This window comes from Oratosquilla oratoria, chromosome 36, assembly GCF_046742065.1.
Source record: "Oratosquilla oratoria isolate Oo_2021 chromosome 36, ASM4674206v1, whole genome shotgun sequence".
Lineage (NCBI taxonomy): Eukaryota > Metazoa > Arthropoda > Malacostraca > Stomatopoda > Squillidae > Oratosquilla > Oratosquilla oratoria.
In genome coordinates this window covers 33,348,435-33,365,934 of record NC_134812.1, presented here as the reverse complement: position 1 = coordinate 33,365,934, position 17,500 = coordinate 33,348,435, and the positions used below count along the sequence as shown (strand labels likewise).

Here is a 17,500-nt window from a genome sequence, read left to right as displayed (position 1 = left end):
TATCCTTTATATATATATTAATCTCCTTCTTTTTATTTCATAAATCCAAGACTCACAGGACAAACGTAATAAATATTTCTGGTAACGATTCTAAGCAAGAAGTACCTTGTGTTTCTTCATGTTTAATGACAACGCCAAGAATATGAATATAAGAATTAAAAACTAAATTACTCAAGTAGGGATTTTTTTATTATGTTTAGCCTATTTGTCACTGCACTACATTACTGTCGTGATGACCCTTTTGTATGGTTTCCTTACTGATCAACAAAATTGTCGATCAGAATTATAAAATCTCTAAAATGTATCACAGACAGATACAGGTTAATCAAGATTTCTCAGAGTTCCTCTTTAATTGATCAAAAATCGCCCGGCATTAAATATAATAAAATTCCCAAAGTGCAACAATGGGCACAAACGGGCCAAAACAATTGTTCGAGTCCCCAGCTTCATTATTGTGAACCTACACTCGCCCATCGTTCTTTCATGGTTTCATCTTCCCATAATTGCATCTTTTTTTTTTTTTTTTTTTTTTTTTTTTTTTTTTTTGAGGGGTTGGGTGGTTAGGGAACGTTTGTTGTTACAGTGGGTGTGACGGACAGACCATCCTAAGCAATTTCCGCCTGGAATTGTTACCGGGCCTGGGTGAGGGAGAGAGAGAGAGAGAGAGAGAGAGCGAGAGGGAGAGAGAAAGAGAAATAGAGAGGCTAAGTATGCCTTTGCCTCTCACTATACTTGCACTGTCACTGATGATATTTTTGGTTCAGCACATTTAGGTTTTTAATTGTCATTCACATTTTTGCCCCTTTGTAACCAGTGTTTCATAATAAACGCTCATTTACTTGTGGAATGTTTTCCCACATTCTTTCACGAGGAGATTGGAACAAATCACTGAAACGTCCGCCCCGTTTAAAAAAAAAGTGAAAATAACTTCGTGATTTCATGGGAAAATAACCCCTAAATAACTTCCATCTCCATAAATGAGCCAACGCTTGAATTGGCTACATTATGCATGCATTATGCACGCAGGGCTAAGCAAGATGGCGCTGGTCACGTGACTCTTGCTGCCCGGCGGGGAGATTTTGACGTCACGGGTGGGCCGTCTGGTGGTGCAATGGCGTCTTGTATTCAACATTTGTTTTTCTTTTCTTTTTTTCTTTCAGGACGACAGGAATGAGATTTTTTTTTGGATTATGTGTATTGCTCTCTCTCTCTCTCTCTCTCTCTCTCTCTCTCGGTATGCAATAAGAATTGGATTGAACTATTAAAATACACCCCAAAAAAGATAAACCGGCACAACTTAAAGAAGATGTTTAACCCCCAATCACCCAATTGGCTTTGTGTATGATTAAAAGTGACTGACGGACAGAGTTGATCATTCCTCAGATTGATCAGTAATTTCTGCAGCCCAATTTTGTAAAGTGACAGATGAACATTGCTTCTGCTAGTTAAATTTGAAAGAATAAATAATAATTGTCTCAAAACCTCTCCAAAAACTGAACACAGGATGACCCTGCTTCCTCTTTCCTCCGCGAAATCACCTCAATGCATTTTAGAAGAATGACGTCACTTCATGCAAGCGCAGACCTCTCGTACCATAAACACCTGTGGACTCGTGCCTTCCTGCAAAGCAATGCAATCTCATATCAAGGATTACAAAAGAATGGGAATTTCAACAAACCCTTAAAAATAATCCACAAACATATAGACTACTTTTCAATAGATTAAACATTGTTTGATAACGGGGTGTATGCGCATGTTTATATTTGTTTACATTGATAATTAATACTAATTCTATTTTGTGATATGTGTATATCAGGGAGTGAACCAATCAGATTGAACAAATGCTACGCACTGTGCGTACGAGCTTAGACCAGGACTATCCAACATGACAGGCGTTGGGGCATTGCGGTCTTACGCGAGTACACATAAGCCTTCTAACATTTGAACTTCCGATTCCCTGCCTCGAATAAGGAAGACCTGGGTTTGATTCCTGAGAGTAATTTGACAATTGTTCCGGTTGCGTTCGATTTCCAAAATTACCAAATTTTAGTGAATCACCATGGTGAGGTACAGAGGTTGTCCTATCCCCCAAAGGATAACCCGGTGGTCCTGCAATGTGCTCTCAAACCTGAACACCTTCATAGCCATCATCAATAAAATTTCATTACAGAGATGTCGTGAAACTCTCAAAAGAAATGACGTCACACTTCCACAAGGCCGACTCGACTCCAAATAAGGGAAAGAGTGCCGAGAGACTAATTCGGCTGTGTGGTCTTTAGTTGTCGCTAGCATTAGACCAGATTATATAAAATTGATACTAATCTCTGCCCTGGACGTGAAGAAAGAAAATAAAAATCTCCCAATATACAGTGACAAGCACGTACATCTATGGCCGGTGTTAAGTCATCACTATAATGACACCATTTGAGCTACTCTTTGTTCCTTTGCTGAATAAGATATGTCTATGTTCTCCTCATTCAAGATACTTGAGGAACAAATTTCATTCTCATATAATTCAAGTTTGCGTATGTATATATATATATATATATGTGTGTGTGTGTGTGTGTGTGTGTGTGTGTGTGTGTGTGTGTGTGTACACATATATACATATGTTTATATATTATATATATGAATATGAATATATATATATAAATATATACATATAAATATATATGTATACATACACATGCGAATAAATCACAAAAATACGTGACTCAAAAAATGTGTAATAAAAATACTTGGAAAATAAAATGAAAGGTGACCGAAAGGTTTCTTCACCTTTCATTTTATTTTTCAAGTAGTTTTATTATAAACACACACACACACACACACACACACACACACACATATATATATATATATATATATATATATATATGTATATATATATGTGTATATGTGTATTGAAGAAATGTCTCATGTTCACACACACACACACACACACACACACACACACACACATGTATATATATATATATATATATATATATATATATATATATATATATATTTATGTGTGTGTGGGGTTGTGTATACATTTACACACACACACACACACACACACACACACACACATACACACACATATGTATATGTATATATATATATATATATATATATATATATATATATATATGTGTGTGTGTGTGTGTGTGTGTGTGTGTATGTATACATGTATACACAACCCCACACACACACATATATATATATATGTGTGTGTGTGTGTGTGTGTGTGTGTGTGTGTGTGTGTGTGTGTGTGAACATGAGACATTTCTTCAATGCAACTTTTATCACACTAGTAATAAGTTGGTTCCACGGTGTGGCTAGAAAAGTTGGCGCCTGGACACGGCAAACGACCAATTCGCAGGCAACCTTGGTCATTTGTAAACTTTCGTTTAAAAAAAAGTGTATTATGAAATGACAACCCTAAAACAAATTCATGACAACATTGTTTCTTTTATTTGTTGCACACCTTACCTCATTAGTTTTCCTATGACTATTCTCTTCAATCAATTCTTCCAACAGGGGACTTCTTCGTTGGTTCAATTTAGCTTTCTCCAGGTCGACGACGCTCTTCTGAATATTCGATTGTACTGAGGCTGTGGATGAGAAATGTTCACATGTCAAGTGTTCTGTTTTGGTGGTGTCTACAATTACTAGATACGTTTAATTCACATAAGTTACAGTTTAATAACAAAATATTACCAATAGTTTTCTGTATTAATAACAATGACTACCGGTACTGTTTTATGATTATATTATATGTAGTTTTTATACGAAATACTGTTGTTCGATATGGCACCATTGCCGGGAAAGTTAAGTAAATGTGGCAACAATGCAAATCTTCCATGCGAAGTAAAGATTACTAAAGGGAATACTGAAAGGCTTTCAATATTTTTAACTAGAATTTATTTTAAATGTTTTTAAATCTAATGTACTTTGTTTTCCTTTTCCTTTTTTTTTATATACAAAAGCGATTGCAAATCCGTCCGATCTTCGTTATCGGGATAAACAAAACGTCGAAGTAAAGGGCAGGATAAAAAGAGGAGTAATAGCCGGTAAGGCAAAGGATTAATATATCTATATACCAAAGACTTTTTTCCCCTTACAAGGTCGGCAGCCAAGTCAAAGGATTAATCTGGATATGTTAAATCCTCTTGGTTTCCGACAAAGAGTTACCCCTATTACAGCCACGTAGACGAATAAAGTAGCCTGGATGCAACTTGAGTTAGAGGAAAATCTTGCCCGGTACAACAGGGGTCAATGACAAGCATGAGGTATTGTATGTAGTTTTGAAACCTCACCGAATCTTCACACAATACGAAGCTTATTGTAAAAAGTTTAAAATATGGTACCAAAATAGCAGCTATCCAGTTCATTATAATTATTATTATTACTATTATTATCATTATTATTATTATTATTATTATTATTATTATTAATGATTATTATTATTATTATTATTATTATTATTATTATTATTATTATTATTATTTTATTACTGTTGTTGTTGTTGTTGTTATTGCTACTACTATTATTATTGGGAGGGATGATGAAAGAGTATTGGGATTATTTGGACACATAAAAAGAATAGGTGAAGAAAGATTAGTAAAAGAAGTGTGGAAGGCAGAGGTGAGGGGAGTGAACATAATGGGGTGACCAATGGTGGGATCGATGTAAAAGGGGCATTGGGAAAGAGGGGAATGTCTGTTGAGGAAGGACGGGAGAAGACAGAAGATAGGGATGAATGGAGAATGGTTGTGTATGGATGATGCTGTGATGCATGAAAGGGAGTGGGTGGGGGATGGGGGGTGAGGGAGTATGTGTGAAAAAATTATTTGACGCAGCCCGAAGGGATTTTTCCCCGTCTTCTCCATTTCTGCATGAGAGGATGGTGAGGGGGGTGGGGGTCGCTGATTTAATGAAGTGGCCTTGCTGTGGATGTGCTGTGTCTAGCGACATTGGATCTGGCCTAGAGCAGTGGGCGAGATGCAGGGATGACCCGTCATCCAGGAGCCAAGAAAAGAAGGAGGAGAGGTGGTAAATGGGAGTGGAGAATATGGGGATGAAATGGGTGGGAGTGGATTCTATGCCTTTATTCTTTCATATGTTCTCACAATTCACAAGGAATAATATTTTTTCTTTCCTTTTTTTTTTTTTACAAGAAAGTCAAACCCATAATATTCTGCTTTTGTTTTCCTTAGTTCAAACTAAAATGTAGATTGTTTTATACTCGTTCAATACTTAGAGTGAATTTCTATCCGTTTTACTGATTTTCAATTTGTTTTTGTGTGTATTTATGCGTGTTTCACTACACAACTTTTAGTCGGCTAAATAACTTGTGATATCCCGAGCGTGTTTCCCAGGAGACATAGATGGTACAGAAATGAACGACAAATATTACACAATTTTTTTATGCATTGCCCTTATGCAGCCATTTTATTCTTTATTTTGTTTTTATTTTATTATTGTTATTTTTTATTTATTCATTTATTGATCTATTTATTTATTTATTTTTATTCATTCATTTCTTATTTATATATTTATTTATCTATTTATTTATCTATTTATTTATTGGGTTGGGAGGTTAGGAGGTTCAAGGTGTGGGGGGGGGGAGTTAGCTTCAGGACCGTTCATGGATAGAAGATGATACTAGTCATCGCATTTGGAATCTTTTCCAGAATAGATAAACAAGCGAAACGTGCAACGTGTACTCAGAATAACGTAGAGGAAGAAGAAAAAATAGAATCGGATATGAAGACTCTCTTCCCCTTCCTCCACAAACCCAAAATCAATCATAATATTGGCAGGTGGAGCTTGCCGAGAAGTCAAAACCTGCAGCAGAAGCATTCAGTCCGAACCCCGTGTATTGTGGGCTTGCTAGAATTTCGTTGGATGAAGAAGACATTTATTTTCTTTCAAAAAACTAATGAACAATCCATTCCAAGGATTTAGTATGTATATAAGTTTTGACTTTATTGTATTTAGTAGTATTGAAAACACGCATCTTAAGATTCTGCCCAAGGTTTTCTATAGACTTACAATAGACATTACTAAACCTGCAGAAACGAATATGCAAATACCTATGTGCAAACGGATAGTATGTAATTTATTTTTATTATGGCTATTAGTATGATATTTCATTTGTCTCCCTCATACCACTTCCAGTGTAGCGAAGAGGGATTAAATCTTGTATTAACAAGTTGGGTCAAATGACAGACAACGAAGCTTCAAGTCATATGCCACAGGCTAGACTCGAAAGTATTTGCGAAATTCCTGAAGGTTTATTCAAATAATTACTATTGACAAGGTACCTCCATTCATTCAAATGGCATCTATGGTTATAGTGAGTTTCCATTTAAAAACTAGCTTTATTCCCCACAAAGAAATGGGTAGAAACTGTGGTCGCGGTGAAAGATGGCGTTAGAAATTTAACATTTACAGTGTCATGTTACTATCCACCTTGCCAAGAGTTTGACTCGAATCTCAAGTCCAGTTTTGGCCTAAATAGGATCAAATTTAATTTCCTCATCTGAAAACATCCTTAGCGGCAGATGGCGTACCTAGGAGCAGACTTGGTATTCTTAGATTGCATTCAAATTACTTATCATTCTTCATTTAATGGAACTCTGTCGCTGTCAGGAGGGAAAACTCTTGCACTTTTTGAAAACTAATGTTGGCTTGATACTCTGGAAGCAACCTCCCTTGCGAAATATAAAAGTTCTTTCATGAATTACTCCATTTGTCCTGAATAATATCTGCCATTTTGGAAATTAGACTGAAAACCAAATGACTTTATCACTTGAAATGATTTCGTTTCAGAATTTTGTAATTCTAAGTCAGGTAGTGAGACGCCATTAATTGTACTTACTCATGCATCTTTTCTTTTCATCTCATAACTATGTAAAGACAACAGAAAAACATCAGAGTTGAGGGTGCTTACATAACTAAAACCAACACAAAAGTACGTAGTCACAAGCTTTGTATGAGTATTATACACAACAAGTACAATTAGAAATAGATATAATAAGATAGATTCCACTACCTACATTTCTATCATGCACCTCTGGATGCATACAATGTCTGATCCGCCCTAGATCAGGATGTGCAAAAGTGGTGAGGTCTCCGCATAGAGAAAAGGATATGAAAAAGATTAAGAAAATATAAAGAATATAAAGACCATCGACAAAATTGGTTCCCTTCCTTGTAGATATAATGTGCGAAGAGAGATTGAAAGCATTGGACCCGACATCATTGGAAGAAAGAAGAGAAAGAGGTGACTCACAAGAATGTTTAGGTCATTACAGGGATTAGACAAAACTGACAAGAAAAATAGAAAGTCACGAGTTCATGGAAATAAATCGAAAAAATAAAATCCAAAGGATGTCAAGAAACACGTTTTTTGGAGTAGTTTATAAGTTAATATATATGATCCAAAGTAAACATAAGCATTTTTAAACCTAGGGATCAAAACTGAAGAAAAAGAGTAGTACCTTTCTTGCATACTACAATTAAATATACATAGAGAAACACCCCTTTTCAGTAGGAAAATCTTCCTTACCAGTTCCCCTAATTTTTTTTGCATTTCTGATTCTAAGACCATAACTTCCATATCATAAATATTTGGGTGTGTTTAGCTGCACTGTAACAAGATTCGTTCAAATTAACCAGTATTAATGGACAAACATGTTTTCAATCGAAGCCTCGGGAATTTACCTGATTCTAAGTTAAGAGATATTCCATCAGAAAGAAAATGGTTAAGAGGAAACTATTACAATGTGGATATTTTGGGGTCACAAGATAATCAGAAAGAATTCATCGAATCATGATTCTATTACATACCTCTCCCACTGAACAGGGCCATATTAATTTTGATGAAGAATATATACTAAACAAAAAATAATAATTTCATAGAAATGGCAACAGCAACCTCACACAAAGGACTATGTGCTAGCGACATGTTCCAATAATTTGCCCTGCACCAGGCTGAAGACGTGAGAATGTTGGTCCAAGCAGATTCTGTATCAACTTAACAGCGTCTGCAGAGGTGGAATGGTATTAACGTCTGGCACATAACGAGGGTGATAGCAGCTATGTAAGAATACAATTTAATCAATACAATCGCGTCAGACAGGGGAGCATATGTTTTTCTCTGATATACGTTAACAATGTCAACTCATGTTACGTGTGAGATATATTTTCCGCTGGTTAAATACATAAATAGGGTGATTACAGAGAAACTGATTTTCACATACATGATACAAATAAATCTGAATACCATGCCATAAAGGATGTTCACTGTTTGCTCCTTATTTTAGCACTTCTATTTAATTTCTGTTAGGTCGGTAAACTTTCGATACATCATGTACGGTTGTGCATCATTTCCATGTCTATGTGTGTATCGTATTATCGAACGTTAATGAATCAAGTTTTTTTTCGTGTTGGCTTTTGTAATAATTGATCCGATGTATTTGGTGTTGCATCGCACTACGTTTCTGTTGTGCGCTCGATTTTTTTTTGTTATATTGAAATCGTACATTTTTGCAGATACGTCTTCATTAGGATATTGCAGTGATGATTGAAACGTAAATGTGACGATGATGAGTTCTATTCGGATCTGACTTTATATTGTGTCGAATGAACAACTCTTTAAGCCAGTGAGAGATACAGAGAAGGCAGGGTTATAAACACCTTAATGATTCAAAATGCGAGTTTACTCATTCGTAGAATCTTCTAACGTATTTCAAGGTTGAGAACACGACATTCGAGTTAATATATAATCACAGCAGACGACTTCCGCCTTCGCAATGCAACAGCCCAGTATCGTTCTCCATCGAAAACTAAAAATTAATTTCAGTAATGTGTATTGCACAACAAAAACGAGTCATTCATGTTTTTGTTTTTATTTTTGTTTTTAATGTACCCCTTCGAAATGACGATGCCCTTTTTTACACCATGATTCATCTCGCGTCAGACAATTTTATTCACATTAAGAACTCCCACCTCCCGGGAGAGAGTTTAGGCTGTCAGTTTGTTTCTTCGATCCGACAACGCCTTTATATATTATTAATTATTTATTATTAGTTATATGTCAATTTATTATTATTTACTATTTACCTGTTTGTTTATTATTTAACTATACCTATGCATTTATTTATGTATTTTATTTATGTACATTATTATAGTTTTTATTTATTATTTCATTATTATGATTTTTTTCGCATCCGACCTAGATATGGACCAAAAGGTCTCCTGTCGGCATGCTCCGCCTTTGTAATCCTTTGTAATATATACATATATATATATATTTGCTTCTGTCTTAATCACTCCGCTACGGGGAAGTGTATGGTCGTCATATATCTGAATATAATCAAAACAGCTTGGGTCTGTAGATAGAATAGGAGAATACGATATCACCCAACCACGTCTCTCCCGTAACGAACAATAATTTCAAACTGAAAACAGGATTGCATCTGGGATATATAGTTAGAGATATACGTTTATTATAATAAACGTATATCTCTAAATGTATATCCCAGGGTGAATGATGTGGCATTAAACATTTCGTTGTGGACATTCTCAAGGGTACTGTGTTTCTATATCGGGATAATGATTTGTTGCCAACAATTATACAATCCCCCACTGGCGTGTGTATACAAAGAGAATATAAAGGATGCAAGCAGCAACAGACCTATTGGTCCTTACAAGGCTGCTTGCTAATTGAAAGCGGGAGTAAACGGTGGAAATAATTCAGAATCACTGACGTAGTTGAAGTGTATGAGTTCGCGATGCTAAGAAATAAGTTAAAAAGGGGTTGAATTCAATATATTTGTCAATGCTTTTTTTTAAGTGTCAATTGTATTTAGCAGGTTTGTATTGTATTCTGCCATACTATCATACCATAATACAACAACTTACATAAAATACTAATTCACTTTGCGAGTGTGCACAGTCCTTCAAACATAGCCCCTTCACTACCGAGACGGTTACCAGAGAGACGAACAAATCCGACTATCGACACGAAGAAAAACGAAAACTAACATTTCCACTCGGTACGAAAGTATCCAGTATTATCCGTGCAATCCTCAGGGATCCAGGCGTGAGCAGAGCTCTGAACAAGTGCTCCCAAGAGGCGTACCACGCTAATCCCCCCCCACTACCCCCAACCCCCTCCTTGGGGGGAGAGGGAGGGGGTGGAAATGTGACCGTGCCCGCCCGCCCAAGGCGTCTGTCTCCCACCATCCCTCACGCGCTGCAATTTCCCCTTTTCTTTGTGTCCCCCGCAGAGAGTGGAAGCGATCGCCAAGACTTTGCTGCCCAGCCTTCCCATCCTCCTGGACTACAGGTAAGCCGAAGTTAATACCCACCTACCTGCCTACCGACCTGCCTACTTACCTGCATACATACATACCTGACTGCCTGCCTACCTGTCTACCTACCTATATACCTACCTATATACCTACCTACCTACCTACTTATCTGCCTACCCGCTTACCTACCTGCCTACCTACCTGCCTACCTACCTACCTACTTATCTGCCGACCTACCTGCCTACCTACCCATCTACCAACTTACCTACCGAACTGCATACCTACCTATCTACCTTTCTACCAACCTAATAACTTACCTACATACTTACCTGCCTACCTAACTATCTTTCTACCTACCTACCTACCTACTTACCTATTTACCAACCACCCCACCCACGTATCTACCTTCCTACATATCTACCTACCTTTCTGTCTATATTTAGGGGCGTTTGTGCATGCGTACGTGATATGTATGCTGAGAATAATGTAACTAAAAATATCCACAAATGTTACAGAGAGGTTATTTTACTCTACACCAGGTGTTTTAAACTTTATATAAAATGTTGATTCGTTTTTCATTTTGTCAAATCTAATAAGTACTTTTGGGGCTGAAAATCTTAATAAAAAAAAATAAAATCGCCAATTATTAGCTAAACCATAGTATTTCATATCATACTAATGCGACGCACACAGGAATTTGGTGTTTCAAAATATGCCCGCTAGAGGGAAATGAATTTGACATATGTTATCAGTGGTTCTTATCCTTTCTCGTACTCCCATCCAATATAAATACAATGCAAACATATGAAAACGATTAGTGATACAAACAATGCAGAGAAATTATTAGATACATTCAATTACTAAACAAAAGTACTTTTTTATTTCAAATCATAGTATTTCATATCATACTAATGCGACGCACACAGGAATTTGGTGTTTCAAAATATGCCCGCTAGAGGGAAATGAATTTGACAGCTATGGTCGACTCTAGATGAGTGGTTCTTATCCTTCCTCGTACTCCCATCCAATATAAATACAATGCAAACATATGAAAACGATTAGTGATACAAACATTGCTGAGAAATTATTAGATACATTCAATTACTAAACAAAAGTACTTTTTTCAAATTAGAAATGTCAATTAGTAGGATACAATGAATGCAAATTATGCTTTCTCTTGGTAAATATACAGTGCCATTGCACTGACTGTCATGTCTAGTACCCCAGGTTAATTAAGAACCATTGCATTAGATATAAAGGGTTCGCTCCTATTTCACAAATTGCTAACAGGGAAATGTCCTGGTTACCAGAGATTGAATACTAATCTAAGGATAACTAATTGTGTATTGAAGAGTTCTTGGTAACGTGACAGAGTACACCAAAGTATGGACATTCAAAATGCACACATACACTGTGCAAATGTATGTTTTCGTTTGTTCACACGAATAGAAGATCCGTATACAAGACATCTACCCAGCCTCCATTTTATCCTGGGCCTGAGCATTATGATATAAACCGGATTTTACCAGATATACTGTGTGGACAAGGATACCTCATATGCACTCTTGAAAGCCTTATGCAAGTAGATGATCAAATTGTATTAGAGTACAGACCTTTTATGTGTAAAGGAGCGTCGTACAAAACTTCCCTGTATCCAATAAGTTACCGTAATGAACCTTTCGTGTAAATAAAAAGTAGTCGTCGGATCAATTGCAGAAAACCCCTCCCTCCTTACACACACACTGATCCGAAATGCTCCACCGGCCCTCTGCGCCATCACTCAGGTCATGGTAACGTTTATTATTATTAATATTATTATTATTATTATTATCATTATTATCATTATTATTATCATTATTATTATTATTATTATTATTATTATTTTTGTTATTATTATTATCATTATTATTATTATTATTATTATTATTATTATTATTATTATTATTATTATTATTATTATTATTATTATTATTATTATTATTATTATTATTCAATATACGGTGTGGGAACGTTAATGTTGGTGATAGTAACCCAACCTAACCTGACCATTAATGCTCCCAAGTCGTAAACTGAGTAATGAAAAAATTACCATGACCTGAATGACCGCGCAGAGTGACGGCGGAGCACTTCGGACCTTTATCGAATAGTGTGTGTGTGTGTGTGTGCGTGTGGAGGGTGGAATATTCTACAATTGATCCTAGTTATCAACACAACAATACCAAATAAACGAGGAGCAACATCCCTGTTTAAATATTGAACTGATGAGATTATTCCCCCCGCAGAGTTAAGTCTGATGAAGGCTAAACTGTGACTATTGGTCAAGTTCGGACGCAGCCCCCAACCGTCGTGTTTCATTTCCACGGGGAATCCGTTGGCTGTCTCGCTCAACGACATTTCAACTCCACCACCTTTTAACATACATACATATGTTAACTAATTGTGTCTCCTTGTTGATCCATCTCTCTCTATGCAGGTCCTGCATGGGCTGGGCTGGATGGTGGGGCTATAAGAGGGAGTGGCAGTATCGAAAGATGAAACACCCTGGGTTTCACGAAGCCCTTGCCGTAGCCACCACCATTTGCGTCATCGTCACCCTTCTGGCCGTCTGTGCTCTACCCTTAGGGTGAGTGTGTCGAAGGCTTGATCACCTTCACCGCATATCAATGTGAAAATGACTTCTGAACTTTTACGAACTCATGTTCGCATAGGGGTATGTTCCAGTATTCATGTAAATGTCTTATTTCCAGCATTCATTCTCTCATTCTCTTCAGTCTCTTTCCTCTTTTGCTACTGTGACATTTCAGGCGTAATAATTATGATTTAGTCAACAGATGAAGTGGTGAAAGGAGCAGTATAACGTAACCATATTTTATACTCGTATGTATATATATGGAGATTGTATGATTGATGTCGCTGTCCACTAGCGAATTATTCACATATATATATATACATACATACATATATTTATATATATATATATATATATGTATATATATATATATGTGTGTGTGTGTGTGCGTGTGTGTGTGTGTGTGTGTGTGTGTGTGTGTGTGTGTGTCCGTTCGCTCGTAAGTGCGTGTATGTATTTTCGTGAGTACGAAAATATGGCCGCTCGAGTGTGCCCGTGAAGTATCAGGTTGACGACCACAATTTTTTTTTTTTTTTCTTTTTGGGGGGGGGCATCGTAGAAGCCGAATGGCACTCCGACTAGAAATACGGCAGCCTCGAATTTTATTTCCTCGAGAAATAAAACATTAATTTCATACATACACGGCTCGACGGCGCGGTGGTACCCTTCTCGACCGCTAATTCAGCTGCCACATATGAGCGCTGAGCTTTCATCAGAGAGGGTAATAGCTGTCAATCACGAGTCCAACACGTGATCCAAAACCATGGTGTATCACATACATACATACATATATACATACATACATACATACAGAGAAAAGTGAATGTATGTGGATAAATTTATTGATATAGATAGACAAATGTTAAGCGCAAGGATATTTTTCCAGAGGAATGCCCTTCAGGAATAAACTGGAATTAAGACCTGTGTCTCTCTTCAACCACCTTTACACACACACACACACACACACACACACACACACAGACACATAGATAGAGAAAGAAAATTAAAGGAAAGAGACAACATGACTCCATTGTACATCTGCATTAATGGCATAGATAAGGAGAATTACTCCCAGCTGCTAACGAGCAAGGTAGATATAAATTGCAGAGGAAATTATGCAAAATGGATGTAAAAAGATCAATTTTCCAAATGGAACTAGCGGCAAACGGAACGAACTTTCGACATAATTGATGCGTGGTCAAAGAATATATGGATCAAGACGAAGTAATGAAAAGGTGAAACAAAATAATCTTAATGAGATCAATAATTATCAAGAAAGCTGTACCGTGAGACGTAACGTATGAAAATGAACTCTTCCTGTCGCGCAAAAATTAGAACAGATAAAAACATACTAGATTGGTAGATATATAGATATATCGGTGTATGTGTGTTTGTGTGCAGGCATGTTTTGTATACATACGTACATATGCAAATGAGAACAATAATTAATCAAAAGAAAAGAATCGTACGAGGTGTTAATATTGGAGTCCTACAGGGATCAGTGTTGGCACCAGGTTTTTTTTAACAAAAAAACAGCGAATGAGAACAACAAATAGAAGGTCAGCAGAAGTCCCGAGAGAAGATATTGACAAGATATTTGTGTACAACCAAATTAGCAAATGGAATTCAATACCAGCAAATGGCTAGTGATGAATACGTGAAAGAACCACAAAAGGACATCAGCTGAAAGGTGGATGGCAATAAAGATAAATGGAAAGTAATCACGATTAAAAATGGACAATAATCACCAATACATTCGTCCTAAGCATCGCATGGCTTACAGCGAAAAACATATACATGGTGGGAAGACATAAGATCATTCAGTTACTTAGACCTAAACATGGCCAAGACTCTAATCATACAATGCACAAGACCAAGTCTGGAGCGCGCGGCGTCAGTGTGGATCCTACATCAATAAATGTATTAAAAAAAAAAAAAAAAAAAAAAAAAAGCTCAACAAGACATCACAAAAAGAGTCACAAATCTTTAAGGACTAATACATTAGGAAAGAATGAAGAAAGTAGAAATAACAATATTGGAAGAAGAAATAATATCAGCCTCTTTTGGCGTGTTAAGGGCTTACAGTTGATAGAGAAGACAAAACTATACAAAGGTATCAGTGGGAGGAACAAAAATAGAAGGGGGTAGAGGTGACCACCTAAATCAATAGGGACCCAAACTATAAAAAGGTTTTACGAGACAAAAACAACTAAAACAAAAAATGAGAGAGAAGTGAAAATCAGAGATGGCAGAATGTAAAAACCATAAAGATAAAGAATAAAAAAGAGAAAACAAATATATATATATATACAAACACACACACACACACACACACACACATATATATATATATATATATATATATATATATATAATATATATATCAGCTTACGAATGATTACACACTAATGTCAGAGACGAGAGTACTTGGTGATAAACAGCACCAGGTCTGCAGAGGGATAAAATTACCCCCACAAAGGCTTAGTCTTGGACTTAAAAAAATGAAAGTGAATACAAAAAACAGAACTATTTGCTTGCAAAGCTTAATTAGGTAAACACATACACATATGCACACCCGTAAATCCACACACACACACACACACACACACACACACACACACACACACACACAAGCACGCACAACCATAAAAACAAACTCACACACAAGACCCATGCACATTTAAACAAACAAGAGCGCGCGCGCACACACACACACGTACTGCAACTCGATGGTGCAGTGGTTAGAGTTCCCGACCACCACTACGGCGGTCCGGGTTCGAATCCCACCCAGGGCTGAAATAATTTTACTATTGCAGCGCTGTGAGTCGTTACTCCAACTCTCGTGGGCGAGGAATTGTTTGTGTGTGTGTGCGTGTAAGGTCACAGCATTACCCATATATGAGCTCTGAGCTCTCTTCCGGGAGGGAAATATCTGTCGATCACGAGTCCAACACGTGATCTAAGACCATGGTAAATCACACACACACATACACATACATACACACGCACACACATACACGCACATACACACGAGTCCAACACGTGATCCAAAGACCAAGTGAATACACATGTACACGCGCGCGCAAGCGCAATACATGCCAGAGGGCTATCAAGAAAGATAGGTTTCTGGAGAGAGGCGTTAATTTGTGGAACAGCTTAAAAGGGGAAATAGCCCAATCTAAAAACCATTCAAGGCTTAATTCTTAATTTGGTCAGCGGTGACAAAGAGACGGAACCTTATAAAAATTTGGTAAATGCAATTAAGTGCATACACCAAACACACACACACATGTACACACACACACACATGTACACACACATGTGCACACACACACACACACACACACGACTCGGTGGCGCGGTTGGTAGAGTCCCCGACTGTCACTACGGCGGTCCGGGTTCGAATCCTGCCCAGGGCTGAAATAATTTCAGTATCGCTGTGCTTCGAGTCGTTACTCCAACTCTCGTGGGCGGGGAGTTGGGTGTGTGTGTGCGTGTAAGGTCACAGCATTACCCATAGATCGGTCATACGAGCTCTGAGCTCTCTTCCGGGAGGGAAATAACTGTCGTTCACGAGTCCAGCACGTGATCCAAAGACCAATGTGAATGTGAATACACACATACACACGCACAGACACACACACACACACACACACACACACACACACACACACACACACACACACATACACACACAAACAAACAAACATTTTGCCATAGAACTCATGGAAATATTACTACAATTCTGCTGGATGTGTGCAAACAATCATTTTATTGTTCCCCACAGCGATTATTTACTATTACTGAGATATTTTGCCAGGGTTATTGAAGAAAAATAAAAACGCGAAACTTAGCAAGTAATTATATGAAGGACTTCTAACTCTCCATCACACTGCCCACGGGCGCATGTGAGATCAAGCATTCAACCAGAGCAGAGGAAAAGACACTTGTAATTTGCAGATGGCGAAAAGTAGCAGGGGGTCAATTTTCGAGAGAGCGTCTACACCTCCACACACACACCAACCCCGCCCACCCCCCAACCCCCAACGTATACGGCTCTATTGATTATCCTAAACAAAGACCGGGCTATCCATGTACAAAAGTTACCTCTTCCTCTTTAGGATAGCCACCCGGCTCACACAGATCCAAGAACACTCACGTAGTTTTTTTATGCTTCAGGGGAAATTATAGCCAGGGATATATGCGTTTGTGTGTGTGTGTGTGTATGTGTGTTTGTGTATGTGTGTGCGTGTGTGTGTGCGTGCGTGCGTGTGTACATGTGTGTGTGTGTGCGTGTGTGTGTATGTATACCTTATATACATACACACACAAAAAGGTTTCTATAGCCAAAAAGAAAGAGGCATAGAAACCACTCCCACTCATTCCATCCCCTACATATTCCACTCCCCTACACCTTCCTCCCTCCCTCTCATCTTGGCACCTCCTGGATGACGGGTCATCCCTGCATCCTGTCCACTGCCCTGGGTCAGAAGCAATGTCGTAAGACACAGCACATCCACAGCAAGGCTGCTTCATTAATTCGGCGACCCCCATCTCCGTC

At 37.6% G+C, this 17,500-nt stretch overlaps 1 protein-coding gene across 4 annotated transcripts in view; it reads left to right on the top strand.

Moving 5' to 3' along the window:
* LOC143018945 (adenylate cyclase type 2-like) overlaps positions 1-17,500 on the top strand; it is a 254,319-nt gene that overhangs the window by 213,724 nt on the left and 23,095 nt on the right. For all 4 annotated transcript variants that reach the window (XM_076174554.1, XM_076174556.1, XM_076174555.1 and 1 more), the window contains exons 12-13: positions 10,287-10,345; positions 12,784-12,933. In XM_076174554.1, coding sequence (XP_076030669.1) covers positions 10,287-10,345; positions 12,784-12,933 — 209 coding nt within the window. The remainder of the gene's footprint in view (positions 1-10,286; positions 10,346-12,783; positions 12,934-17,500) is intronic.